The sequence below is a fragment of the Xiphophorus maculatus genome, chromosome 14 (assembly GCF_002775205.1).
Source record: "Xiphophorus maculatus strain JP 163 A chromosome 14, X_maculatus-5.0-male, whole genome shotgun sequence".
Lineage (NCBI taxonomy): Eukaryota > Metazoa > Chordata > Actinopteri > Cyprinodontiformes > Poeciliidae > Xiphophorus > Xiphophorus maculatus.
This window is the reverse complement of record NC_036456.1, coordinates 1,316,767-1,343,769: the sequence shown is the minus strand read 5'-3', so window position 1 is coordinate 1,343,769 and position 27,003 is coordinate 1,316,767. Positions and strand designations below refer to the sequence as shown.

Genomic DNA, 27,003 nt, shown 5'->3' with positions numbered 1-27,003 from the left:
ATTTATTAGCTGAAAGTTGAACATTTTACCTTTTGGAAATAGGCCAGGGCTGCACAGTGGTGCAGTTGGTAGCACTGCTGCCTTGTAGCAAGAAGGTCCTGGGTTTGATTCCCAGCCTGATTCCAGGGGAAGGGGCATCATGGCAGGGGGGAAGTACTTTCTGAATATTATCCCCAGTGATCAGTTTTTTACTGGGCATCATTTTGTTGCTGTTTATATTGTGTTTGAGTTTAGTTGTTTTTGTGTCCAATTTTCATCTGGCGCCACCTGGAGGAAAGCTGCTGAGTCACACAGTGATGGAGTAAAACTGCCTCAGAAACGGAACGAATTCAGGTTCAGCCTCTGCTCAACCTTCTCTGAGTGTTTTGAGAACGGCTGTGGAGGATTCCATAAAACCAATCATTCATCTCTGCAGATACCTGGTAAAACAATAAAAAAAACTACAGACGGACAATATGAGGCTTAGTACACAGCCTGGAGGACAACCAATCCTAAGTAGAGGAGAAGTGAGGGGAGTGGGTTTCACAGCTGGTGTTGAGTTTCTAAGGAAATCTGTCACCCAGCCAAGATAAAGCCTCTATTGGTCAGTTTACAAAGTAAAATGTTAAAAATGGTCACATTGAATAAGGATTTGCAGTCAGTCTGAGCTACGGATTAGAGTAAATACACCTGAATGGACTCTGAGTGGACGGACTGTCAGTGTGAGTAATGATAGAAAATAAAACAGGTGTAGCTTTGCAGAGATGAAATCTTCATTCCATCCTCTCCTGTTGTGCCGAGGTTGGATTTGTTTGTCTTGTTGGTAACATTAAAGGTGAATCTGTGAAGTTTGATCTTTGTGACCACATTTTCAATTCTGCAGAGGAGTTTGTTGGTTTTGTGGTTGCACAACTCAGTAATCCAAACCTGCTCAGGAGTCACAAGCAAAAACCAGAGGTCAAGTGTAAAGTTTGCAGTAGAGTCTTCTCCCTTACAGTGTGTTTTAGTTTGGACAGAAGCTGCAGAAAACATGCAGAAGGTTTTTCAGCTCCGTGCGGCTCTGCTGCTCGTTCTGTGGATCTCCTTAGTTGTGCCACCGTGTCACTCTAATGGTAAGATCAATTGATAAAGATTATTTTTGAATATTAGTGGTGTTAAAAAAAAGAGAGATCAGCTCATTCTTTTCTAATTTGCTTCATTGTTGACAACGTGTTAAAGTTCTTTTTAAATCATTGTTGTTTCAACCTCAACTTGTTGCTGAAACAAAGACGCATGGAAAGAGTTCCACCTGAAATCAGACAAGTTTGGTTTTTTTGGTAAAGCTCTAAATTGTCCAAATTATTTGTAATAAATTAATTACACTGGAAGATTTTAAATAATTTAAATAGTGGGAATAATTCAGTCATTTGATCATAAATCAACTCTAGATTCTGCTTTCAACAACAGCTGCAAATTCAAAAATGATTCATTCAATGTTTGTCGTGAATGAGGAAAATACTGACGCTGTTCTTGTCCTAGAAAACAGAAAGCTGACATCATTCTGCCCGTTAAACGGAGACAGTCAGTTTCAACAGTTTGATATCTGCAGCAGAGACGAGTTTTTATTTACTCAGACTTTCACCAGTCTAATGGTCTTGTTTTCAGCTCCAAGTGCTCCCGAGTACTGCTGCCTTCAATTCTTCAGAATCCCAGTGAACAAAAATCTCGTCTCTTCATATTACTTAACTGATCCTCGCTGCCCCATAAGTGCAGTTGTGTAAGTACTGATAACTGGGTTTCTGTTCATGGTAGGTTATATGATAAAGTCTGGAATCATATTTTATTTTCTATTTTTAGAAAAAAAATAACATGCATTTCTTTTCTTTCAGCTTAATAACAAGCAGGGCACGCAGGATCTGTGTGGATGGACAGCAACTGTGGGTGAAGAAAATTATTGAGCATCTGGAGAACATATCCCGTTAAAGGATCTGCCGTCTGTTCTGCTTCATCAGATCATGTGAAGAACAATAAAGCACATGTGGAAAAGTGATCAGGATTTTTTTTTTTTTTATCTGAGCTCTTATAGTTCAAAGATTTTGATTTAAAGTAAAAGTCATTGTTTGGATTTCTATCACTTCTTTTCAAAGCTTTGTACAACAACTGGTTGTTGTTCTCATTAAACTCTGCTGGTTTAATGTTTAAACCATTGGTGTGCTTTTGGCTCAGACTGAAGAAAATCACACAAGACTTTGATCAGGTTCTGTTTTTCTGCTAAATAAAATCAAACATTTATCTAACAGTGAAATGAAAGGAAGGCAGGTTTACTTTTGCAAAATGTCTACACATTACAGTTCCATTCAACTTTAGGCCAAGAGAGAAGCAGTGACGAGAATTTCAAAGAAACAAACAGCCTGAAATCTTTATTTCAAACTAGTAAAATGCCAGATAAAAACGAAATTATGATAATCAAACAAATAAAACTTCCATATGCAGTTCAAAAAGGAGCAGGAAGAAGACAAAGCTAACATCTAATGTTTAATGTCACAATTTCTACACTTTCTAAATGATATCAATGCAATTAATTTATTATGAAGTCTGATTTTTACCATCTGAAGTCTCCTGTAAGATAATTCATACATACAGCTACAATCATCCTTAGCAAAACAAACCGTTCTGTATAAATCCATTATACACACACAACACGTCTTGTGTGTTTACATCTAGTTATATGTATCTGGTTATATAAGCTAATAAGCTTTTTTTAAAAGTTGAATCAAAAGATAATCAGTCTGAAATGAGTCAACATTTTCCTCACATTCCATGTTTCCACACTATTCCGTTTCAATAATGAGCAAAAAGTTTTAATCACAACTTATTTAGTAAAACTGTACATCAAACACATGTTTATGTAATCTGTATCATTCTTCTCTCTTTTTCTGGACTCATTCTTTGATTACGTTTTTCCCTATTTTGGTTTTTATAACTGGTTTAGTGATTACGTTTTAATATCTAAAAGTGGAAAATTTGTACAGAAGAGCAACGCTTAGTATAATGACGGCGGATTCAGTTGCATAGAGTTTACAGATTGTTTATTCCCAGCATTGGATCTGCACTGCAGCAAATATGAGCCAGATAATAAACTATCTAATGAGTGAAATTGGGAAATTTTTAACTTTTGTGTTTTTGATGCAGTAACTGGAAGAACTGGGTCAGAACCACATTATAACCTTATGTACAGATTTACATGGAGATAATGTGATTCTACCCCGTTGCTAATGGATACCACACAAAACTCAGTCAGGTTGAAGTCCAGAATGTGGAACCGTTGGCATTTTAACCTTTCTGTAAATCTGTGACTTACATTTGCGACATCTGTTTTTCTTCTATTTACTCCAATTTTGATTATTTTTTTTCATATGGACGTATTTGTGTCTTTAATAAAAGGTAATGATAAAACCAAACTCCATATATTGGAGACAAAAACGTTGTTTCTTACACACTTCTGAATTGGGAGTCCTAAAAAAACAACATAATGTTTATATTATTAATAGAAGTAAATGAACAGAGTGAATGTATAGAAGTTTTATGAGCTGATCCAAGCCAACAATACTATGCAAAAATGAAACAATTTAACGAGACCTGGAATTCTCTGGTTAATTGGTCTCTCTAAATTCTCCCTAGGAGTGTGTGGGTGTGTATGGTTGTGTGTCCTGTCTGTTTCTGTGTTGCCCTGCGACAGACTGGTGACCTGTCCAGGGTGACCCAAAACGTTAGTTGAAGATAGGAACCAACACCTCCTGACCCCACTAGGGACAAGGGTGTTAGAAGATGGATGGATGGATGGATGGATGGATGGATGGATGGATGGATGGGTGGATTCACAATCAAGACGTGTTGTGTGAAAATAGTTTAAGACCTCTGTTCTACAGGCATCATTGAAACCACAAAATGAAGATTATCAGCTGAGGTTTTCACACCAGCCTTAGGAATGTCAACAGAGAATTTGACATGCAGGTCAAAAATATCGAGAAAATGGCAAGAAAACCAAACATGTGAACCTCATTCTTTAAAAAAGAAAAAAGAAATAAAAGAAAAATTGAAACATTCAATCAATTTGCTTCCCATTATAAATTGGTTTTGTTATTTAAGGCCTTTTAAGGATTTCTAGACAAAGGAACCTTCTAAAAGTCCAAAGTTCAACCTTCAACTGTTGTTTGAAAGTGCTTTACTGGTGAATGTGGCTTGGCTGTAAACGGTGGGCTGTGTCATTTGTGGTTAAAATCTAAAAATGTCCACCAATACACACACACACACACACAAGGCGAGCATAGCATTGTAGGTCAGCTTCCTGTCACATGCTGCTCAGCTCACCTTCAACAGCAGCAGCAGGATGTTACAAACCATCAGCAGACAGAAACATGACTCGGAGGGTTTGGGTCAGTTTGGTTCTGGTGAACCTCCTGTGGATCCTCTTCTTTTCAACACCAGATTCTTTTTTGGGTAAGAACAGAAGAAGGGGAAGAACTTTGATTGATGCAGCCTCTATAATATGTTCTATGTCCTGTGATGTTCGGCCTTAGTTTCTGTTTGGTTTTGTTACTGCCATCGCCTTAAAATTGCGGCCTTTAAAGCGTTGTGTGTGACGTTGTGTGACGTTTTTATTTTATTAGAAACTGTGGAGTGAGTCCTCACTTTTAGCCCAGAAAAGGAATTAGAACAAACCTGGAGTCCAAAGACTCTAGTCTATTAGTCACTCTTTAGCTTATTTTTTAGAAACTCTAGAGTACTCACTATTTAGACCAATATTAGATTAATTTTTAGATTCTTATGCAGAGACTCCTATTATTGCAACCCAGAAAAGGAATTAGAACAAACTTAGAATCCAGAAAAAATTCTTCCAGAATGGGAACATTTAGTTTTTATTATTACTTAGAAACTGTGGAGTACTCATTACTTTTAACAAATTTAGAGCATATTTAGAAAGTCCAGAGAATACTTACTTACACTTAGCTAGCTACCCAGAACAGGGATTACAACTTAGAATCCAGAAAAAGACTCCTATTGTTCCAAACCAGAAAAGGAATCAGACTAGAAGATACTTACTTATACGTATCTACCAACCCTGAATAGGAGTACCTAGTTTACATACTTCAGATCAACATTAGATTATTTTTCTTCTTTTGCTTTTTCCTTTGCTTTGTTATTTTGTTTGTATTTCCTTCTAATTCCTGTAAATTCACTTTGTATTGCCTTGTTGCTGAAAATGTGCTATGTAAATAAAATTACCTTTACCTTTACCTTTTGAAAAAAATAAAATGCATTTGCAGTGTTTGTCGAGAAAAGAAGCAGCAGCTCTGAGAAGGCGGAGTTTTGTATGACACATAAATTCGATTTTAACTGGACACCAACAGGAAGGGAAGTCATCACCACCGGCACGACTCTGCAAGGTAAGCTTTAGTTTTCTTGGCATCAAGTTTCAGTTTAGGACAACAGATTAACGTCTTACTTTATTATAAACTCTGATTTGTATTGTCGTTACTGAAAACAGATGGAAAGTTTCCTCAAATTTAATGACACTTGTTCTAAAGACATGCCATCCAAGTCAACTGTAACGCAGGCTTGGTGGCAGGAGAGGGTGGCAGCTTGGAAATGTTGATTCCCAGGGTCACATCATGACTATGGGACACCGAATGTCACGTCACTGGTAGTGAAAGAGCTGGCATTGCATGGAAGGCCTTGTGTACAAAGACGTGCATGGATTTCTTGCTTTAACATTAGCTGTGTTTCCATCACAAATGTGTGAAAAACATTGTCAATATTACGCTAATATATATAAAAACATAATTAACAAAAATAAATTCACAAATGTGTCCATTGAATAAGAAACGCAATTAAAATCACAGGTGAATAAGTTTGTAACTACAGATAATGCCGCACCATGATCCTCCAACTACTTCCTGTCATCTCTTTCCGCCAGCAGCAGCATCCCTCCTTCCCCACAGTTAAATAACATGTTATTTTTGCGCCATACTCACATGTGCATGTCTATACTGTACATCCTCTGCAGCAAGTGGGAAGAGTGAAGACTTTAACTCCATGGACAAATGTCTCACAAGTGCTGCACCTCAAATGTGAGTGGTTTCTTCCATCCATCCATTTTCTTACATCTTTGTCCCTAGTGGGGTCAGGAGGGCTGCTGGTGCCTATCTCCAGCAAACGAGGGGATAGGGGGCATAAAAATAGTTGTTTTTTTTCTTCATAGAAACAGGAAAAAAATTTCTGGCCCTGCCAATTACAAAATTAATTGTATCTTGTTTTTCAAATAGTTTTTACAAGTAAAAATTAAATGTGTAAAAGATTCCATCCACTGATTTAAACAGGAAAATCAACATCAACCCAGAAGTAAAACCAAAGGTCAACATCAACCCAGAAGTAAAACCAAAGGTCAACATCAACCCACCTGAGCAGCGGGATGTGAACCTCAACCAAAGACGTTTTAACAGTGAGTATATATTGGGTCTAACTTCAAATTTCTGTTTATAAATTGTATTTCCTTCTCTGTTCTTTTTGTGAAAATCCTTCTCATGACATTTATTGTGAATTGGTGCAGCACACATGAACTGAATTGAATTTATAAGGTGATTTATTGAATATTTATCAGAAAAAAACATAAAATCATGCTCCAGTTTTTTGTCCAGGCATGTTGGGTAAAGAGCCTAAAACGTATTGTTCTATTGAGGCTGAAACATCTCCAATGACATTCCACTGCCTTTTGTTGTTTCTTGAACTCTGTGGCTGTACAACCATCAAAACGTCCCCTGGAGTTTATATAAGTTTGGCAATTACATTCCATTTTACCATAGGAAGGGGTAACATGACAAATGCTTTCAGAGAAATATCTATGCACTGTCAGAACTACTAGCATCTTTCTGTTTGGTGTAAAAAAAAAGTGAAAGGTTCACTTTTCATGGTGGCAAAATACTTGATTGTCTTCTTTTTAGGTCCAAATGTTGCTCTTCACTGCTGCTTTACGTTTTCTACAAGAATGGTGGCAAAAGAACAGATCCGTTCATACTCCATCACCGGTCGCCACTGCTCAAAGTCTGCAGTCTTGTAAGTGTTGGCCGTTTAAGCAAGTTCATACCAATCACTAATATTATCATAAGAAAGTATCTTGTCTTAAGAAAGATGCTTTCTGAGATGTGACCGAATCTTTCCTCATTCTGTCACGTTACAGCCTCAGATTTAACTCAAAATAGTGCTAGTGTTTGATTTTTAGTTGTGTTTCCAACTGTACCAGCTTTGTTCTTCTCTTCTGTTTCAGGTTCGTCATGATGTCAGGAAGTTACATCTGTGTGAATCCAAAGCTCTTCTGGGCCCAGAAGATCATGAAGGATCTAGACAAAAAAAGATTTTAATGACACCAAGAGCCCAATTTTGTTTTTTTGTTGTTGTTTTTTTTTTTGCTTACAGTGGAGATAGATGATGGTTATTTTATGCTCTGATAATCTGACAGCCTCTAACTTTTATTGTGGTTTCTCTTTTTGGAAAGACAAAATATCAACACAAAGTCAAAAACAGAAGAAGAAAAGCCAGATTAAATTAGAATTACAAACCACCTTGTATGGCATTCAGGATGTTGTTTGCTCAACCCTAAAAAAAAAAAAAACATGAGTTGTAACTTGGTCAATGTATAATGGAATAATATATAATCACAATATATACAATAATCTAAAAATTCTGCAAACTTTCTTTCTAATTGTTTTGCCGTTTCAATTTCTCCTGTTGTTCCAAACAGCCTTTGCTCCAATTCAGCAAATCTAACAGTGACAGGAATCTGGATTTCATAAAAATGAATGTTGATCTGTTTAAAAATGTTCATAGAAACAGGAAGATTACAGGACAAAAAATGAACATTTAACATCAGAAGAACACAGATTGACATAAGCGTGTGACTGTTGAGTCTTTTGAGTTTTGAATCTCTGTCACAAACTGAGACGAGCTCAATCAGAACTAGTCAACATTCGCAGAATAAAAAAAAAAAAAACACACAATCAGCAATAAAATCTCCATTCGTAATGGCATCCTCCATTTTGTCCTGAAATCTCACGAAGGTATTTGGGTGTGAGCGATCTTCACAGTGACCTATTTGACGATGATGTCATAATATACTCGATGAATCCAACAAATTCTTTAACTCAATTAAATGGAAACTTGGTCTTTCTGCAAACTCCATACAGTAAGGCCCCAGTCTGGGATTTGAACCCAGAACCTTACTGCATGACAGTGGTGCTACCGTCGGCCTCACTATGCAGCCAACAATAAAATAAAATAAAAAAATGCATTCATTTACCTTTAACAGCCAGAGTGATGAATCACATGAACTGTCGTCACTCTGGTTGACTCTGATTGTACTTCTGCTAATGTGAGTTCATACCAAATCATTTTATTCTGTTTTAATTACAAATACACACAGGAACAACCAAATAAGGTCAGCCTGTAGGGTCTATTAGCAGATTCTTTATCAGCTTTCGTTTCCTTCCTTATTTGCTTCTGGGCAATCAGATTACGATCGTGCTCCATAGTTTAAACTCCATGTTGCATAACCAAAGCCAGTAAGTCTGATCAGAGCCTGAGTGGTTGAATCCACATCCAGATGATCAGGATGGTTCCCTTCTTCTTCATTCACCTGCTACTGATGGCTCTGCTGCTTCAACGCACTGAAGAAAGTGAGTACAGTACAGTATTGTTTGTTTGTCTAACAATAATCCATTTTTTGGGGTGGTTGTGTTGAACAGATTTACAAGTTACGTGTATAATATAGGTAATAGGGACCTACTGGATGAAAGTGGTTATTATTCTCTAAAGGAATAAAGTTCTTCAGTTTTGATTTCTTTTCTTATCTATTGTGTGAAATTATCTAGACATTTTTTGCAACGACAGAACTGTAGTCTTTGCTATCTTTCTGTGTCCTTTGAGAACCATGAGGATTTGGGATTTTGTCTGTATTCACCCTGATGAATACAGACAGCAAACTAGACAGATAGAAACATGGCATGTCATTTTGCCACCAAAGAAGAAGAAAAAGAAAGACATTAAGAAATTTAATCTTGTTCATTTAATAGGCACACGTTGACTTTATTGTTTGGGCACAAAAACATTGCTGAAACTCAATCTTCCAAACAGACTCGACAACATCGCTAAACAGATTCATGTGAATGACTAAATGGACTCGTCACCTAATCTGTTAGTTTTGACGTGACTGACTCTCCCAGACTATTCAGGTCACCTTACGATTTTCTACATCACTCCTCAGTCTGATATCCACTCACTCCATACAAACGGAGCCTTTTTTGATTAGCTTTTAGTAGCTTAGTTTAACTTTTTTGACTATATGGTCATGCAAATCTCCTGTCTTTTGCCTGTCTCACTGGGTTGTTCTGGTCACAGTGCTGCCCTCGTGTCTTTTTGCCTCGACTCTCCGAGGTTTTTATAATCTGTTTGAAAGTTTTGATACGATATTGTTGGTTTTCGTAGCTTAGCCTATTGACGCAACCTTTCTGAATTCTTTCCTATTATCAACAGATCTGGAAAAGAGTGAAGAGCAGCCTCTCGTTGCTCGGTTTGGGTTACGCAATGACAAAGTTGCATCATTTCAGATTAACAGCTAAAATCTGTCAATCCCTGCCAAATGGACCGACTGTCCAGTTAGTAGGCGACCAAACTAGAACAGGATCACCTGATGCTGTTCAAGTTTACTCAACAACACCGATGAACATTTTCATTTTCAAAGGAAACGTCCAACCAAGTGTATTTAGTCTTCTTCTTAATCATTCATTATTTTCTCTCTACAGAGAAGGAACCGAGGAGACAGAAGCCACCTGAACATGATGTAGAGATGCATCATCAAGAGTTTTGCTTGAGAATTCCCGAAGCTCCTCGGTCGACCGGTTTGCATTTTGAAACCCCACAGCCTACAAAGTCCGAACCCAAACTAGCTAGAAAAGAAACCAACAGTCTCAATCTGGCTGCACCAATACCCAGACGAGCAGGACAACCTGATGTTCATAGATCACCGATGTCTGGGGAAGAAAACTCTCCATCTGCTGATGGTCCTGAAATAGTACCAAGGATCGCCCCCGTTGATTTAAACAGTCCAGGTGAGGCCTCTTCCCGCAGAGTTTAGAGGTGTTTTCACACTTAGTAATCCAGTAGACTTGGTTCAACTGAGGACCGAAGTTGCAACATTTTTACATTTCCAGCTGATGTGGTTGACTTCCACACTGCAAAGCCGAACAGACGAAACCTTTTGAATAACCTGTTTCTCTCCTCGCCTGTGGTGACGCGGCACCGTGAACGAGTGAAGGAAATGACACACAAACTTCTGAACATGATTTCGAGAACAACTTCCGTCTTCGCGGAAGTTGTCAGATTTTAGCGGTTGTAGGATTTCTCTTTTGTCTTTCACAAAAGACCAGGAGCCATTTCTCCCGCTAGTGCTGGACATGCACGTTTGTTTTGATTGTATGTACCCAGAATGCCTTGCGTTGCTTTTGGAGTGCCCAAAGTCCTTGTTGTTACAGGATACTTTTCACTAAAGACAAACCAACCCTTAGCCAGTATTTTCATGAGGTCTTTTACTTTTTGTGCTGGCTAAGTTTTGGCAAATGCTTAAGCATAGTGTTGTCACTGTCGATTGATTTACCAACCAATTTGAGCCCTTGTTACATTCATGAGCAGATGCACCAAATGAGTTCCTATTTCTTCCTGGCTGGCTAACTTGTCGCTTCAGTTTTTGTCATTGAATGTTCATGTTCTGTTTGATCATACATGCATTTTGCTTTGCTGAATGTCAGATGGGCACGTCAAAGTCTCAGACGGATGCTACTGCAAAGAGCAAAACCAGAAGCCGTCCATTGAGAACTACCAAGTCAGCAGCCTGAGCATACGCTATCCCAGTGAAACCTGCAGATCAACTGAATACATGTGAGTCGGTGTGTGTTTACGGGAGACGATGCTTGAAGAGAGCAGGTTAAAATTCTTTGTTAACGCGAATGTATTTCTTTCTGTGTAAGTTGGGGGTTTAATAGTTTCTACGGGATCATCATAATGCTTGTTTGTTGAACTCAAACAGGATCAGCAATGCCTCCACCTCTTGTCTTTCAGTGAAGTTTTAAAAGACGGAAGGAAAGTTTGTGCGACGCAGTTCAGCCTTGTGGCTCATTTTTATCGGTACGTACAGAAGATGCTGCTCTGCAGAGAGATATCACAGTTTCCTGCGAAAGGCACAGCTTCTGCGGGACGTCTTATCTCACATAGTCAGAGTGCACTCAAAACTATTTCCTGGCAGATTAAAAAGCGACTTTTTGAGTATCCATGGCGACAGTTTCCCCTAAGCTGATTTACTGATAAGAATGTACGACTCAACCGACCCACAGGTCTCTGCCCAGATGGGTACCGAAGCAAAGGTCAACAGCATCACCTGAGATCTCATCTACTACACATCAGACCACAACATCCACCCCGACACGCCTGGCAACCACAACCGATGGTTCTGACTCAATTATACGTTATAGAGGTCCAGATGGAGGCGAATACATTTTGTAAGTTTTACCTGTTAATCTGATGCTGCACTGAACAATATTTCATGTCTAAGTAAAGACATTTTGTATGTTAACAGCACAATTAATTTACCTTTAACTTTGGCAAACAAAGAGCAAATGTTACCAAATGTACTGGATTTATTGTTGATGATGAGAGGACAAAACACAGTTAAAGACTTGCTGGTCAATTCATTTGTTCCCATGAACAAACAGGGGAAAACAGATTATTTTAGGCTGCTAAGATATTTGGGTTCCCCCACTTAACTTTGGCAAATAATGAGCGAATGTTACCAAATTCACAGGATTTGTTGTTCATGAACAGAGGGCAAAAAATAGTTAAAGAGTTTGTGGAAAAAATAATTAGCTCCCATGTTATGGAGGGGGAACAGATTATTCCAGGCAGCTGAAACATTTGGTTCCCCCCTCATAACTTTGGCAAATAAAGAGCAAATGTTTAGAAACTCTCATGATAGTCATGTGTGATAGTATGTTTGAGTCACCAAAATGTAGAATTTTTTAAATCCAGTTCTCTTTCATATTTTACATTAGAACAGGATCTTCCAGACAGCCTACACTCAGGCTTAAGTGTCAAAAGTCTAAAAAAAAGACAGATTTTCTTGGTGATTAAAAAAAAACAACACAAAATGATTTAAGAAAATCTTCACACAAAGACCTCGTTTATTTATTTATTTTGCAATGTTGTTATTGCAGCTACCGATCCATCGTCTATGTCCACTTACCCTTGCAGGGGGGAGGGGGGGGGTAAACAGTGGCGCAAAAAGTGGGTAAGCACTCTATGCAAAGCTTAGGAGCGCTGTGCTAATGGGGGCGCCGAAAAAATTTTGGGAGAACGTTATTTATTATTTTTTTCATTTGAAATGTGTTTTCTAAGCTGATGACAGAGAGCTAAAGATGGAAAGACAGGAATGGAAGAAAAAATATGGAAGAGGAACAAAGGTAGAAATGTTTTATAGAGATTTAAAAAAAACAAAAACTTTTCAATGTGGTTGACAAACAGTAGCTAAGTTATTTCAGTCTGTCAACATGAGGCAGGGTAGCTTCAGTTACTATGACAGGTCACTGCTGTCTTGCGGTTGTGCTGCAGTGAGAGGCGAGTCGGGGGTTTGAACCCCTCAAGGCAACAGACCCCCCTCTACACCCCCCCAATTATCCGTTTATTTATAATGACTGTTGTGTGTTTGTAAGTGTTTTCAGTCTGTAATTATAATGTGTAATTTTTTACATTCTCTTTTCATGTAGTCGGTGTCCTAATCCCCATTTTCTTGCTTGACAAAAAAAAAAAAAAAAAGTACATATATATATATATATATATATATATATATATATATATATATATATATATATATTGGGAAAGAAAAATCCAGTGCTAGCTTGGCAGTGCTCTGATGGCTCACCTTAAAGGAGCCTTCCGTCAGTTCTGCAGTAGAGTTGTTTCTAATATAAAAACTAACCTTCCACCATTCCCACAGGCAGACACACCGTATTGTTGAGGAGCCAGCGGGGAGTATTTCAGCCAGCAAAGGTAAAAGCTATATTTTCTAGGGTTTGTTTAAAGTGACTTTGGTAGAAAACAAACAACAACAACAAAAAAGACCAAAAATTCCAGAAGCGATTCAGCTTCAGTCAAATTATTTCATACTTTTTTGGGGGGGGGGGGGGGTACAGGCTTGCCTTTAATGACATCAACATGTGGCAAAAGGATTTGGTGCTTTTGTTTACTTGGTGGCTTTGGTTGGAAACGGCACAGATTGAAATAGCGTCACAGATTTGTGTCTTACTTACATTTACTTGGCTGCAGTGAGTTGAGTAACTTTTTGGAAGAAATGTACTTTTATTTTTACTTAACTAATATTATGAAGTACTGCTGCTGTTACTTGAATACAAATTCTGGCTGCTCTACCTGCTGTAGTTTGCTTCACTGACTCAAAACAGACTCACCTATATTTACTACTTACTACTTTGTTTCATAAATTTTACATAAAAATTTTTTAAGTGGTTCTTTTGCCTAAATTTGGTGTGTTGTCATTATATTGTTTAGTTGTACTATTTTTTATTATTCATTGTAATTTTTAAATACCATAATCTGCACATAACCTTATCATTTTTGTCTGTCTGGCTACATAATTTTGAAATATTTAGACAGATGTTATGATCAGTTTACTCATTATCATAGCAGCCTTTTGAAGAAATACTTATTTTCTTTTTTACCTTTATGTGAGTAATTTATTTTGTTAACTTTTATACTTTTGAAAGTGTAAAAGTCTCATACGCTTTTTAGCATAAGAGAAAGAAATATGCTAAACAGTCGCTTCTCATGCTTGATTAAATGTTTTGGGTCCTTCTGCCTCAACTCTGGCTTTTAAACATTTCAAGGTAATACACTGATAAAACTCAGAGTTTGATGTCATAATCCGACGCAATATTCAAATATTAAAAGTTGTGTTTTCATAAAAAATAAAAATAAAAATACCAGATGTTAAGTCTAGAAATAATCAGACTTTGACACTAATGAATCCATGATGTTTGTTCCAGTTAGTGGATTCAGTTACTAAAACAGTGAACTTTTCAATAATACTTCAACAATTGATTGTGAGTTATTTATGGCCATATTTATTCACTGTCTAAAGTTTCTGATGATCTGATCTGATTTTGTGCTTCTGAAATGTGTTTCTCCTTCTCCAGTTTAGCCTCTTTATTCCCAAGAAACATGCTCACATTGCACTTTGTGTTTATCAAGCTGTACAACTTTTAATATTATATTTCTATTGCTTTCATACCAGGCGCTGCAGGCAGTCTGAGTGATCAGATTGGACCTCCGAATTTTTCTCTTCTCGAAGAACTTTGCGCCAAGTGCACAGGAATTGTACCGTGGAACGACTTTGACCTGAAGGACGTTCAGTTGGTGGATTTGAAACTCCAATCATCCAACTGTCCCGCCTTAATCTCGTAAGGTTTTCTCTCTGCTGTGACACGAGCAGTGCGATTACGATCACCGCTTCATTCCTATTCCCACGTCATAATTTACACCCAGCGATGTGTCTTTTGCCTTCCAGTGTCAGCCTGACTGATGGACGCCAAATTTGTATGGATTCTTCCCACCCTGAGTTCCAGCAGTTTCTGGACAAGTTGGAAGTTAAAGAACCTTAGATCTGACACTTAATGTGGTAAAGTTTAAGATTGATGTCAGATTAGCATACCACAAGGAACAGAGACTATATATATATATATGGTTGGGAAGCAAATACATCATCATCCTTAAATGTTAACTATTAGGTTTAACATTTAGGAAAACTGAGAAAAAGACTAAAATTTAAAATTCATGTACTGCATGGCTTTATGGCTTTTCTTTTTGTTTTTTGTTTCATAACTCCACATGGTTATTCTTTTCAAAGCTTGTAGATAGACATGTTACTAGAATGACGACCTAAAACGTCTCAAAAGACACAGACACACAGTGAACTGACGGGATGTTTTACTGAAACTTTGATTCAGTTTAAAGCGTCAAAAGATCTTGTGGTAGAAAAACACCTCAATATGTTCTTGTTGACAGGAAGTCTGTTTTGTGATGTGAAGTTTGTCAAAATGAACCTCGCTTGATAAAGTGTAAGAGTCCTATATAGGAAGGATTTTTTGTTGTCGTTTTTTTTTAGGTGTAAACTGAGGTCATGTATGTTTGAGACTCTTATTGTGAAGTTAAAAAGGAAAACTTCCTGCTTTGCTGTGTTTTATTTACACATTTATTGATAGCCCTCGTTACAACAGCATGGATGAAGCCCCGTCTTTTAGGCTTTAGCCCCGCTGCAGAATTAGACAAACCTAGTCACAGTGGACCTTAGTGGAACCTGTCTGTGGATTTTTCTGTGGAATGTCAATCAAAATTATTAGCGGGTTACACCCGAGCGCAGCGAAGGAGAGCGCAGGCGCGTTAGAACCTCGGCAACAATCAGCAAACGCAAAGAACCGTGCAAAATGTTTCCCCAAACCAACCGACTGAGGCGAATAGGGCTGTTTGATGCAGGCAATCATAGCTAAAAGTTCACTCTCATAATACAGATAGCTACAAGGTGACTCTAGTACTTCAGTTAGCTAAAAGGTGACTCCAGTAATACCTTAAGCTCGTTGACAAGTAGCCTGCAGGCCACCGATGTTGTGGTACATGTTCAGCCTCGTAGATTCATTTCGCCCTACCCGTTAAATTTTATCCTGAGCCAGGGCTGTTCTCCGCTAATAAGCAAGCTGTCCCATTTTCTCATATTTCAAGCTCATGTCCCGTCCAGCGCTTTTACGCTTCATCTCTCATCTGAAATCTGCATACCATTATTTCTCAGATTATCCTGCCACTTCCTGGTTCACGCAGCCTGTTCTCTAGCTCACTCAGGTTCCAGGCTCAGACGCGTTCGTTCCGTCTCGCTTCTGAACTAATCATCATAAAGCACCCTCCGGTTTCCCTTACGGATTCTTTAACACGGCCATCAGCACTTACAAGCCGCCCTGAAGCCACGGCTTTATAAAGGAACCAAACCCCCTCATCATCGCCTGGGTCCAAGTCAAGTAGTTGCACGGCACTTTTCAACTAGCCAGTCAAATCAATCAATCAAATTCCTATTGTATAGCATGTCGTAAATGGATTAACATAACTGTGCTTTAAGAGCTCAGAAAACCGTCCGATAACGTTTACCTTGATTGGTTCCTTGTACTCTCAAGCTGCATCAGCCGTTGTTGTAAGAGCTCACGTTCAGCGTTATGAAGTAATCGTTAGAGGCCGTTCAGAGCTGTTTGTTCAAGAGACCGGGAGCGGGTCAACGAATAAAAGTAAGTTTTCTCTGCATTCAAGCAGGATTCCTATATCCGAGTAACTTAAATACAGGTATGACAATCTAAAGAGTTATCATCACGATAACGTTATTGCGGTTTATTTGTCGCCTCGCTGCCATCTGCTGGTACAAAAAAAAAGAAATTGTACTCCATAGCCAGTGAAAATAATAGCTTCATTTGTCTCATCTTCTGTATTTCTCGTAGACCACTCTCAGCTCTATTTAATAAATTTCGAACCAGAAATCTCTCCTCTCAACACCGGACGCTCGTGGCTGCTGTAGTATTTAAAGATCTAACTCAACAAAGCTTTTTAGCAGCAAGGTATTTTCAGCGCAAGTGCTTTTATATCATAATAGCTCAAGAACCAAGGTCATGCATAGGGAAGCAACAAACAAAATATGATATCAAGTCAAGTTCCATCATTAACTTTGTAATTGAGCATGTTTCTAATACATTCTAAACAGGCGGGTTTTAGTAGAGATTAATCAAAGTCGCGTTTCAGCTGTTTTTAGGTCTCCAGGGAGTTGATCCAGTCTGCGGGGTTTAGATGCTGAATGCTGCTTCTCTTTCTGGCCTGGTCCCGGAACGTAGAGCAGGCTCAAACCGAAAGACCTCATGAGCCTGGGACGTTGATGCTTCACGGCAGATCTTCATTGTTTCGTGGTGCCAAGTCGTTCAGTGATTTGCAAACTAACAATGGTATTTCAAAGTCAATTCTTTGGGCAACAGGGAGCCAGTGTCGGGATCTTTAAACTGGCGTTTCGTGCTCCATCTTCCTGGTTTTAGCGAGAACGCGATCAGTAGCATTTCTGATCAGCTGCAGCGTTTGATTGATTTGTTGGAAAGACCCGCAAAGTCGCGTGGCAGTAACCAATGCAACTGAAGATAAACACAGCCGGCTCTCACACCACGTCCCCATGCCCTGTGTTTTGTGCATTCTACCACCTCTTGCCCTGCAGCATTCCCAGCTGGTCTTCACTTTCCCGTCCTACTCTCCCTCTCCTTCAGCTGTCATGTCACGTCCTTTACGTTATTAACTCGGTAGCCAAAGTCAGCGCAACCTCTTTCCCCTTTTTACTTTCTGCCTTATATTCACGGCCTAGGCCCCGGCCTCGGCCTCTTTTTGGGGGATGACGTTCCTAACAGCATCACGGATGTTGATCTGAAGCCTATTGCTAACGCTGCGATAACCGTTATCCCCAGCCGGGCCCCGAGTGCCAAAGACTTTAAATTCTGTTTGTCAATAAACTCTTCTAATTGTCTTCTTATCTCCGTCTGAGTCTCTCCAGATTGAATTCAAGTATTAAGGTTTTATTTCAAGCAACATATCCAAGGAGACCAAATGTGTTGTTGAGGCATTTTTTGAAACCTGGAACAGGCACTGACTTCTTATTCCAAAGATCTGAATGAAACAAAACAGATCTTCTAAAACCAGAAATAACTTTTAAAACATCTGTGGCTACAAGTCATAATGATTAGCTTATTATCATCAGTGTGTGAACGTGTGCATGAATGGAAATTTTATGCAAAGCGTGTTTGAGTGTCCTAATAAACCCCTAGACTGATGTGATTGCCATGGAAACCAAGTATGTTTGTCAAGGCATTTTTGGAAAAAAAAAAAAGGAAAGGCCAAGAATTGGACAGAAATCTGACTATTCAAACTAGCATAACAATTTTTCTCAAACACTATTGTTAATATCCCAGACATTTATCCACAAATGTCAATAAGCTAACACATAAGTCACAAAACAATTTAAATTAACTCACAAATTTGTTTCACAACACAAATGCAAGAGACCTATTAAAGCTATATATTTCAAAGAAGTCATGAAAATGTCAAAGAATTGGACACCAAAGTCATCAAACCTGATATTCTTAGATTAAATATCACCATTTTTGTTTTTTCAAATCAATTCATATTTGCTGGCTATGCTAAAAAAAAACAAAAAAGCAAAACAACCAGATCAGCATGTCCCTATCTTCCTATCTTGAAAATATAATGAATCTAAACGACTAAAATATAGGCTATTAAAAGGGTATATACTATCCTTTTAATGCTTTTTTTAAAAAAAAACATTAAATATTTAAAGTATTTCATTTAGCGTATCCATGGAAACTGGGTGTTTATCACGGCATTTTTCAAAAAATAACGGTCAAAAAAACAAGCTAATTTTCCATTAATTTGACCTTACTTTAACTAAGTTGACTATAATTAAGTAAAATACATATATTTCTTAAATCATTACACCACAGTTTAACATTCCCGACATTTCCAGCAAAATTCAGTTAAAAAACGGTTTGAGTTAAAAAAAGAGCTATGCTAGCAAAGAATGCTACTTGTCTTTTTTTTGTACAGCAGTCAGTGTTTCTTTAAAACACACACACAAAGTAAAAATACAAGTCACTAATGTCTTAGTAAAAACTTGCTTTTATTAAAAATAGTAAAAGAATGATTTTAACCTTCAAGCTGATCACCCTGCTGGTGCTTCTCCTGGCCAGGAACCGTCTGTCGCAGGTTTAATCAAGGGCTTCTTCAACAAGTCCTGCTTCAGCGAGTCCTTCTTCAACGAGTCCTTCTTTGGTGAGTCCTTCTTCGGCGAGTCCTTCTGCGAGTCCTTCTTTGGCGCGTCCTTCTTCAAGTCCTTCGGCGAGTCCTTCTTCAAGTCCTTCGGCGAATCCTTCGACGAGTCCTTCTTTGGCGCGTCCTTCTTCAAGTCCTTCGGCGAGTCCTTCTTCAAGTCCTTCGGCGCGTCCTTCTTCAAGTCCTTCGGCGAGTCCTTCTGCGAGTCCTTCTATGGCGAGTCCTGCGGTGAGTCCTTCGGCGAGTCCTTATTCAAGTCCTTCGGCGAATCCTTCTGCGAGTCCTTCTTCAAGTCCTTCGGCGAGTCCTTCGGCGAGTCCTTCTTCAAGTCCTTCGGCGAATCCTTCTGCGAGTCCTTCTTCGGCGAGTCGTTCGGCGAGTCCTTCTTCAAGTCCTTCGGCGAATCTTTCTGCGAGTCCTTCTTTGGCGCGTCCTTCTTCAAGTCCTTCGGCGAGTCCTTCTTCGGCGAATCCTTCTTCAAGTCCTTCAGCGAGTCCTTCTTCAAGTCCTTCGGCGAGTCCTTCTTCGGCGAATCCTTCTTCAAGTCCTTCGGCGAGTCCTTCTTCAAGTCCTTCTGCGCGTCCTTCTTCAAGTCCTTCGGCGAGTCCTTCTGCGCGTCCTTCTTCAAGTCCTTCGGCAAGTCCTTCGGCGAGTCGTTCGGCGAGTCCTTCCTCAAGTCCTTCTGCGCGTCCTTCTTCAAGTCCTTCGGCGAGTCCTTCTGCGCGTCCTTCTTCAAGTCCTTCGGCGAGTCCTTCTGCGCGTCCTTCTTCAAGTCCCTCGGCGAGTCCTTCTGCGCGTCCTTCTTCAAGTCCTTCGGCGAGTCCTTCTGCGCGTCCTTCTTCAAGTCCTTCGGCGAGTCCTTCGGCGAGTCCTTCTTCAAGTCCTTCGGCGAGTCCTTCTGCGCGTCCTTCTTCAAGTCCATCGGCGAGTCCTTCTGCGCGTCCTTCTTCAAGTCCTTCGGCGAGTCCTTCTTCAAGTCCTTCGGCGAGTCCTTCAGCGAGTCCTTCTTCAAGTCCTTCGGCGAGTCCTTCTGCGCGTCCTTCTTCAAGTCCTTCGGCGAGTCCTTCTGCGCGTCCTTCTTCAAGTCCTTCGGCGAGTCCTTCTTCAAGTCCTTCGGCGAGTCCTTCTGCGCGTCCTTCTTCAAGTCCTTCGGCGAGTCCTTCTTCAAGTCCTTCTGCGCGTCCTTCTTCAAGTCCTTCGGCGAGTCCTTCTGCGCGTCCTTCTTCAAGTCCTTCGGCGAGTCCTTCTTCAAGTCCTTCGGCGAGTCGTTCGGCGAGTCCTTCCTCAAGTCCTTCTGCGCGTCCTTCTTCAAGTCCTTCGGCGAGTCCTTCTGCGCGTCCTTCTTCAAGTCCTTCGGCGAGTCCTTCTGCGCGTCCTTCTTCAAGTCCTTCGGCGAGTCCTTCTGCGCGTCCTTCTTCAAGTCCTTCGGCGAGTCCTTCGGCGAGTCCTTCTTCAAGTCCTTCGGCGAGTCCTTCTGCGCGTCCTTCTTCAAGTCCATCGGCGAGTCCTTCTGCGCGTCCTTCTTCAAGTCCTTCGGCGAGTCCTTCTTCAAGTCCTTCGGCGAGTCCTTCTTCAAGTCCTTCGACGAGTCCTTCTGCGCGTCCTTCTTCAAGTCCTTCGGCGAGTCCTTCTGCGCGTCCTTCTTCAAGTCCTTCGGCGCGTCCTTCTTCAAATGCTTCGGCGAGTCCTTCTGCGCGTCCTTCTTCAAGTCCTTCGGCGCGTCCTTCTTCAAATGCTTCGGCGAGTCCTTCTGCGCGTCCTTCTTCAAGTCCTTCGGCGAGTCCTTCTGCGCGTCCTTCTTCAAGTCCTCGGCGAGTCCTTCTGCGCGTCCTTCTTCAAGTCCTTCGGCGAGTCCTTCTTCAAGTCCTTCTGCGCGTCCTTCTTCAAGTCCTTCGGCGAGTCCTTCTGCGCGTCCTTCTTCAAGTCCTTCGGCGAGTCCTTCTGCGCGTCCTTCTTCAAGTCCATCGGCGAGTCCTTCTGCGCGTCCTTCTTCAAGTCCTTCGGCGAGTCCTTCTTCAAGTCCTTCGGCGAGTCCTTCCTCAAGTCCTTCTGCGCGTCCTTCTTCAAGTCCTTCGGCGAGTCCTTCTGCGCGTCCTTCTTCAAGTCCATCGGCGAGTCCTTCTGCGCGTCCTTCTTCAAGTCCTTCGGCGAGTCCTTCTGCGCATCCTTCTTCAAGTCCTTCGGCGCGTCCTTCTTCAGGTCCTTCGGCGAGTCCATCGGCGCGTCCTTCTTCAAGTCCTTCGGCGAGTCATTCTGCGCGTCCTTCTTCAAGTCCATCGGCGAGTCCTTCGGCGCGTCCTTCTTCAAGTCCTTCGGCGAATCCTTCTGCGCGTCCTTCTTCAAGTCCTTCGGCGAGTCCTTCTGCGCGTCCTTCTTCAAGTCCATCGGCGAGTCCTTCTGCGCGTCCTTCTTCAACTCCATCGGAGAGTCCTTCTGCGCGTCCTTCTTCAAGTCCTTCGGCGCGTCCTTCTTCAAGTCCTTCTGCGAGTCGTTCGGCGAGTCCTTCCTCAAGTCCTTCTGCGCGTCCTTCTTCAAGTCCTTCGGCGAGTCCTTCTGCGCGTCCTTCTTCAAGTCCTTCGGCGAGTCCTTCTGCGCGTCCTTCTTCAAGTCCTTCGGCGAGTCCTTCTGCGCGTCCTTCTTCAAGTCCTTCGGCGAGTCCTTCGGCGAGTCCTTCTTCAAGTCCTTCAGCGAGTCCTTCTGCGCGTCCTTCTTCAAGTCCATCGGCGAGTCCTTCTGCGCGTCCTTCTTCAAGTCCTTCGGCGAGTCCTTCTTCAAGTCCTTCGGCGAGTCCTTCTTCAAGTCCTTCGACGAGTCCTTCTGCGCGTCCTTCTTCAAGTCCTTCGGCGAGTCCTTCTGCGCGTCCTTCTTCAAGTCCTTCGGCGCGTCCTTCTTCAAATGCTTCGGCGAGTCCTTCTGCGCGTCCTTCTTCAAGTCCTTCGGCGCGTCCTTCTTCAAATGCTTCGGCGAGTCCTTCTGCGCGTCCTTCTTCAAGTCCTTCGGCGAGTCCTTCTGCGCGTCTTTCTTCAAGTCCATCGGCGAGTCCTTCTGCGCGTCCTTCTTCAAGTCCTTCGGCGAGTCCTTCTTCAAGTCCTTCGGCGAGTCCTTCTTCAAGACCTTCGGTGAGTCCTTCGGCGCGTCCTTCTTCAAGTCCTTCGGCGAGTCCTTCTGCGCGTCCTTCTTCAAGTCCATCGGCGAGTCCTTCTGCGCGTCCTTCTTCAAGTCCTTCGGCGAGTCCTTCTTCAAGTCCTTCGGCGAGTCCTTCTGCGCGTCCTTCTTCAAGTCCTTCGGCGCGTCCTTCTTCAAATGCTTCGGCGCGTCCTTCTTCAAGTCCTTCGACGAGTCCTTCTGCGCGTCCTTCTTCAAGTCCTTCGGCGAGTCCTTCTGCGCGTCCTTCTTCAAGTCCTTCGGCGAGTCCATCGGCGCGTCCTTCTTCAAGTCCTTCGGCGAGTCCTTCGGCGCGTCCTTCTTCAGGTCCTTCGGCGCGTCCTTCTTCAAGTCCATCGGCGAGTCCTTCTGCGCGTCCTTCTTCAAGTCCTTCGGCGAGTCCTTCTTCAAGTCCTTCGGCGAGTCCTTCTTCAAGTCCTTCGACGAGTCCTTCTGCGCGTCCTTCTTCAAGTCCTTCGGCGAGTCCTTCTGCGCGTCCTTCTTCAAGTCCTTCGGCGAGTCCTTCTTCAAATCCTTCGGCGCGTCCTTCTTCAAGTCCTTCGACGAGTCCTTCTTCAAGTCCTTCGACGAGTCCTTCTGCGCGTCCTTCTTCAAGTCCTTCGGCGAGTCCATCGGCGCGTCCTTCTTCAAGTCCTTCGGCGAGTCCTTCGGCGCGTCCTTCTTCAAGTCCTTCGGCGAGTCCTTCTGCGCGTCCTTCTTCAAGTCCATCGGCGAGTCCTTCTGCGCGTCCTTCTTCAAGTCCTTCGGCGAGTCCTTCTTCAAGTCCTTCTGCGCGTCCTTCTTCAAGTCCTTCGGCGAGTCATTCTGCGCGTCCTCCTTCAAGTCCATCGGAGAGTCCTTCTGCGCGTCCTTCTTCAAGTCCTTCTGCGCGTCCTTCTTCAAGTCCTTCGGCGCGTCCTTCTTCAAGTCCTTCTGCGCGTCCTTCTTCAAGTCCTTCGGCGCGTCCTTCTTCAAGTCCTTCGGCGAATCCTTCTGCGCGTCCTTCTTCAAGTCCTTCGGCGAATCCTTCTGTGCGTCCTTCTTCAAGTCCTTCGGCGAGTCCTTCTGCGCGTCCTTCTTCAAGTCCATCGGCGAGTCCTTCTGCGCGTCCTTCTTCAAGTCCTTCGGCGAGTCCTTCTGCACGTCCTTCTTCAAGTCCTTCGGCGAGTCCTTCTGCGCGTCCTTCTTCAAGTCCATCGGCGAGTCCTTCTGCGCGTCCTTCTTCAAGTCCTTCGGCGAGTCCTTCTTCAAGTCCTTCTGCGCGTCCTTCTTCAAGTCCTTCGGCGAGTCCTTCTGCGCGTCCTTCTTCAAGTCCATCGGCGAGTCCTTCTGCGCGTCCTTCTTCAAGTCCCTCGGCGAGTCCTTCCTCAAGTCCTTCTGCACGTCCTTCTTCAAGTCCTTCGGCGAGTCCTTCTGCGCGTCCTTCTTCAAGTCCTTCGGCGAGTCGTTCTTCAAGTCCTTCGGCGAGTCCTTCTGCGCGTCCTTCTTCAAGTCCATCGGCGAGTCCTTCTGCGCGTCCTTCATCAAGTCCTTCGGCGAGTCCTTCTTCAAGTCCTTCGGCGAGTCCTTCTGCGCGTCCTCCTTCAAGTCCATCGGAGAGTCCTTCTGCGCGTCCTTCTTCAAGTCCTTCTGCGCGTCCTTCTTCAAGTCCTTCGGCGCGTCCTTCTTCAAGTCCTTCTGCGCGTCCTTCTTCAAGTCCTTCGGCGAGTCCTTCTGCGCGTCCTCCTTCAAGTCCATCGGAGAGTCCTTCTGCGCGTCCTCCTTCAAGTCCATCGGAGAGTCCTTCTGCGCGTCCTTCTTCAAGTCCTTCTGCGCGTCCTTCTTCAAGTCCTTCGGCGCGTCCTTCTTCAAGTCCTTCTGCGCGTCCTTCTTCAAGTCCTTCGGCGCGTCCTTCTTCAAGTCCTTCGGCGAATCCTTCTGCGCGTCCTTCTTCAAGTCCTTCGGCGAATCCTTCTGTGCGTCCTTCTTCAAGTCCCTCGGCGAGTCCTTCCTCAAGTCCTTCTGCGCGTCCTTCTTCAAGTCCTTCGGCGTGTCCTTCTGCGCGTCCTTCTTCAAGTCCTTCGGCGAGTCCTTCTGCGCGTCCTTCTTCAAGTCCTTCGGCGAGTCCTTCTTCAAGTCCTTCGGCGAGTCCTTCTGCGCGTCCTTCTTCAAGTCCATCGGCGAGTCCTTCGGCGCGTCCTTCTTCAAGTCCATCGGCGAGTCCTTCTGCGCGTCCTTCTTCAAGTCCTTCGGCGAGTCCTTCTTCAAGTCCTTCGGCGAGTCCTTCTTCAAGTCCTTCGACGAGTCCTTCTGCGCGTCCTTCTTCAAGTCCTTCGGCGAGTCCTTCTGCGCGTCCTTCTTCAAGTCCTTCGGCGAGTCCTTCTTCAAATCCTTCGGCGCGTCCTTCTTCAAGTCCTTCGACGAGTCCTTCTTCAAGTCCTTCGACGAGTCCTTCTGCGCGTCCTTCTTCAAGTCCTTCGGCGAGTCCATCGGCGCGTCCTTCTTCAAGTCCTTCGGCGAGTCCTTCGGCGCGTCCTTCTTCAAGTCCTTCGGCGAGTCCTTCTGCGCGTCCTTCTTCAAGTCCATCGGCGAGTCCTTCTGCGCGTCCTTCTTCAAGTCCTTCGGCGAGTCCTTCTTCAAGTCCTTCTGCGCGTCCTTCTTCAAGTCCTTCGGCGAGTCCTTCTGCGCGTCCTCCTTCAAGTCCATCGGAGAGTCCTTCTGCGCGTCCTTCTTCAAGTCCTTCTGCGCGTCCTTCTTCAAGTCCTTCGGCGCGTCCTTCTTCAAGTCCTTCTGCGCGTCCTTCTTCAAGTCCTTCGGCGCGTCCTTCTTCAAGTCCTTCGGCGAATCCTTCTGCGCGTCCTTCTTCAAGTCCTTCGGCGAATCCTTCTGTGCGTCCTTCTTCAAGTCCTTCGGCGAGTCCTTCTGCGCGTCCTTCTTCAAGTCCATCGGCGAGTCCTTCTGCGCGTCCTTCTTCAAGTCCTTCGGCGAGTCCTTCTGCACGTCCTTCTTCAAGTCCTTCGGCGAGTCCTTCTGCGCGTCCTTCTTCAAGTCCATCGGCGAGTCCTTCTGCGCGTCCTTCTTCAAGTCCTTCGGCGAGTCCTTCTTCAAGTCCTTCTGCGCGTCCTTCTTCAAGTCCTTCGGCGAGTCCTTCTGCGCGTCCTTCTTCAAGTCCATCGGCGAGTCCTTCTGCGCGTCCTTCTTCAAGTCCCTCGGCGAGTCCTTCCTCAAGTCCTTCTGCACGTCCTTCTTCAAGTCCTTCGGCGAGTCCTTCTGCGCGTCCTTCTTCAAGTCCTTCGGCGAGTCCTTCTTCAAGTCCTTCGGCGAGTCCTTCTGCGCGTCCTTCTTCAAGTCCATCGGCGAGTCCTTCTGCGCGTCCTTCATCAAGTCCTTCGGCGAGTCCTTCTTCAAGTCCTTCGGCGAGTCCTTCTGCGCGTCCTCCTTCAAGTCCATCGGAGAGTCCTTCTGCGCGTCCTTCTTCAAGTCCTTCTGCGCGTCCTTCTTCAAGTCCTTCGGCGCGTCCTTCTTCAAGTCCTTCTGCGCGTCCTTCTTCAAGTCCTTCGGCGAGTCCTTCTGCGCGTCCTCCTTCAAGTCCATCGGAGAGTCCTTCTGCGCGTCCTCCTTCAAGTCCATCGGAGAGTCCTTCTGCGCGTCCTTCTTCAAGTCCTTCTGCGCGTCCTTCTTCAAGTCCTTCGGCGCGTCCTTCTTCAAGTCCTTCTGCGCGTCCTTCTTCAAGTCCTTCGGCGCGTCCTTCTTCAAGTCCTTCGGCGAATCCTTCTGCGCGTCCTTCTTCAAGTCCTTCGGCGAATCCTTCTGCGCGTCCTTCTTCAAGTCCCTCGGCGAGTCCTTCCTCAAGTCCTTCTGCGCGTCCTTCTTCAAGTCCTTCGGCGTGTCCTTCTGCGCGTCCTTCTTCAAGTCCTTCGGCGAGTCCTTCTGCGCGTCCTTCTTCAAGTCCTTCGGCGAGTCCTTCTTCAAGTCCTTCGGCGAGTCCTTCTGCGCGTCCTTCTTCAAGTCCATCGGCGAGTCCTTCTGCGCGTCCTTCATCAAGTCCTTCGGCGAGTCCTTCTTCAAGTCCTTCGGCGAGTCCTTCTGCGCGTCCTCCTTCAAGTCCATCGGAGAGTCCTTCTGCGCGTCCTTCTTCAAGTCCTTCTGCGCGTCCTTCTTCAAGTCCTTCGGCGCGTCCTTCTTCAAGTCCTTCTGCGCGTCCTTCTTCAAGTCCTTCGGCGCGTCCTTCTTCAAGTCCTTCTGCGCGTCCTTCTTCAAGTCCTTCGGCGCGTCCTTCTTCAAGTCCTTCGGCGAATCCTTCTGCGCGTCCTTCTTCAAGTCCTTCGGCGAATCCTTCTGTGCGTCCTTCTTCAAGTCCTTCGGCGAGTCCTTCTGCGCGTCCTTCTTCAAGTCCATCGGCGAGTCCTTCTGCGCGTCCTTCTTCAAGTCCTTCGGCGAGTCCTTCTGCGCGTCCTTCTTCAAGTTCTTCGGCGAGTCCTTCTGCGCGTCCTTCTGCGCGTCCTTCTTCAAGTCCATCGGCGAGTCCTTCTGCGCGTCCTTCTTCAAGTCCTTCGGCGAGTCCTTCTTCTAGTCCTTCTGCGCGTCCTTCTTCAAGTCCTTCGGCGAGTCATTCTGCGCGTCCTTCTTCAAGTCCATCGGCGAGTCCTTCGGCGCGTCCTTCTTCAAGTCCTTCGGCGAATCCTTCTGCGCGTCCTTCTTCAAGTCCTTCGGCGAGTCCTTCTGTGCGTCCTTCTTCAAGTCCATCGGCGAGTCCTTCTGCGCGTCCTCCTTCAAGTCCATCGGAGAGTCCTTCTGCGCGTCCTTCTTCAAGTCCTTCTGCGCGTCCTTCTTCAAGTCCTTCGGCGAATCCTTCTGTGCGTCCTTCTTCAAGTCCTTCGGCGAGTCCTTCTGCGCGTCCTT

At 43.8% G+C, this 27,003-nt stretch overlaps 2 protein-coding genes and 1 long non-coding RNA gene across 3 annotated transcripts; all 3 read left to right on the top strand.

The window, feature by feature from the left end:
- The first annotated feature begins 881 nt into the window (after positions 1 to 881).
- Positions 882 to 2,008, top strand: LOC102218009. Its single transcript, XR_312713.2, has 3 exons — positions 882 to 1,091; positions 1,624 to 1,735; positions 1,848 to 2,008. It is a non-coding gene; the product is annotated as an uncharacterized LOC102218009 (long non-coding RNA).
- Positions 2,009 to 3,917: 1,909 nt separating this feature from the next.
- On the top strand, positions 3,918 to 7,659 carry LOC111611152. Its single transcript, XM_023346836.1, has 6 exons — positions 3,918 to 4,458; positions 5,286 to 5,405; positions 6,026 to 6,089; positions 6,339 to 6,460; positions 6,960 to 7,071; positions 7,283 to 7,659. Exons 1-6 carry the CDS (start codon positions 4,314 to 4,316, stop codon positions 7,374 to 7,376), a joined length of 657 nt encoding a protein of 218 aa, XP_023202604.1. The 5' UTR covers positions 3,918 to 4,313; the 3' UTR covers positions 7,377 to 7,659.
- A 903-nt stretch (positions 7,660 to 8,562) lies between these two features.
- LOC102229590 lies at positions 8,563 to 15,296 on the top strand. The gene is made up of 8 exons (XM_014469119.2): positions 8,563 to 8,687; positions 9,813 to 10,118; positions 10,815 to 10,944; positions 11,125 to 11,190; positions 11,397 to 11,561; positions 13,052 to 13,104; positions 14,363 to 14,528; positions 14,636 to 15,296. Exons 1-8 carry the CDS (start codon positions 8,615 to 8,617, stop codon positions 14,727 to 14,729), a joined length of 1,053 nt encoding a protein of 350 aa, XP_014324605.2. The 5' UTR covers positions 8,563 to 8,614; the 3' UTR covers positions 14,730 to 15,296.
- The last annotated feature ends 11,707 nt before the right edge of the window (positions 15,297 to 27,003 follow it).

Excerpts from the sequence above, each read along its gene's own strand:
- LOC111611152 (XM_023346836.1), top strand. The coding sequence starts at position 4,314 with ATGCTGCTCAGCTCACCTTCAACAGCAGCAGCAGGATGTTACAAACCA. Across the intron at positions 6,461-6,959 it reads CAACCAAAGACGTTTTAACA|GTCCAAATGTTGCTCTTCAC; the intron begins GTGAGTATATAT and ends TCTTCTTTTTAG. Across the intron at positions 7,072-7,282 it reads TGCTCAAAGTCTGCAGTCTT|GTTCGTCATGATGTCAGGAA; the intron begins GTAAGTGTTGGC and ends CTTCTGTTTCAG.
- LOC102229590 (XM_014469119.2), top strand. The coding sequence starts at position 8,615 with ATGATCAGGATGGTTCCCTTCTTCTTCATTCACCTGCTACTGATGGCT. Across the intron at positions 8,688-9,812 it reads GCTTCAACGCACTGAAGAAA|AGAAGGAACCGAGGAGACAG; the intron begins GTGAGTACAGTA and ends TTCTCTCTACAG. Across the intron at positions 11,191-11,396 it reads CTTGTGGCTCATTTTTATCG|GTCTCTGCCCAGATGGGTAC; the intron begins GTACGTACAGAA and ends ACCGACCCACAG.